This window comes from Dipodomys ordii, unplaced genomic scaffold (genome assembly GCF_000151885.1).
Source record: "Dipodomys ordii isolate 6190 unplaced genomic scaffold, Dord_2.0 Scaffold43, whole genome shotgun sequence".
In the NCBI taxonomy this organism is placed as follows: Eukaryota; Metazoa; Chordata; class Mammalia; order Rodentia; family Heteromyidae; genus Dipodomys; species Dipodomys ordii.
In genome coordinates, this window is record NW_012267259.1 from 17,133,531 (window position 1) to 17,134,182 (window position 652).

General features: G+C 71.8%; 1 protein-coding gene across 1 annotated transcript in view; it reads right to left on the minus strand.

Annotated features, from left to right (window-relative positions):
* Cbln2 (cerebellin 2 precursor) overlaps positions 1–652 on the minus strand; it is a 6,943-nt gene that overhangs the window by 4,174 nt on the left and 2,117 nt on the right. Inside the window, exon 2 of the mRNA XM_013018929.1 lies at positions 391–441. Within this exon, the coding sequence (XP_012874383.1) occupies positions 391–441 (51 nt within the window). The remainder of the gene's footprint in view (positions 1–390; positions 442–652) is intronic.

The window sequence follows — 652 nt, forward strand, 5'->3', positions numbered from 1 at the left end:
GGCCCGCCAGCCACCGTCCAGGGGTGCTGGTGCGGGTGCGGGACGCAGGCGGGAACGAAACGCAGATTCCCTCAGCGTTGCCTGGGGATCCGCCCGAGCGCCCCGCTTGCTCACCCTGACCCCCGAAGTGTGTTTGCAGGAGATCCGTTTAGTTAGAGCAAAAAAACAAGCAATAATCCCACTCCACGCACCGTGGCAGGGCGCGAGGAGCTGGCAAGGCGGGAGAGGAGCCGCGGGGCGCACGGAGGCCACGGGGCCGGACACGAAACCCCCAAACGCAAAACCCCCGCGAGGGGCGCGACGGGCCCCGCGCGCTGTCCGCGCCCCCCGGCCGCCCTTCCTAATCCGGCCGCCCCGCGGGCGCCGGCCGCCGGCTTCGCCCCCACTCCGCAGGCGGCCTGTTCTCTTCTCGCGCCCCGCTGCCCCTCTCCCAAGTTGTTTCTCCATCAATGTCCGATCCTTCCCCGAGGACAGCGAGGCGCCTCCCGCCCCGGCTCCGGCTCCAGTCCCGCCCGCCGGTCCGAGCCAGGGCGCGGGGCCGGGTTCGCTTACCCGGAACCTCCATGGCGAGCGAGCGAGCGCGGCCGTCCACCAAGTTGTTCTGCTCGGAGAGAGAAACGAGGCGTGCGGGAGCCGGCGGGGGACGGCGGGG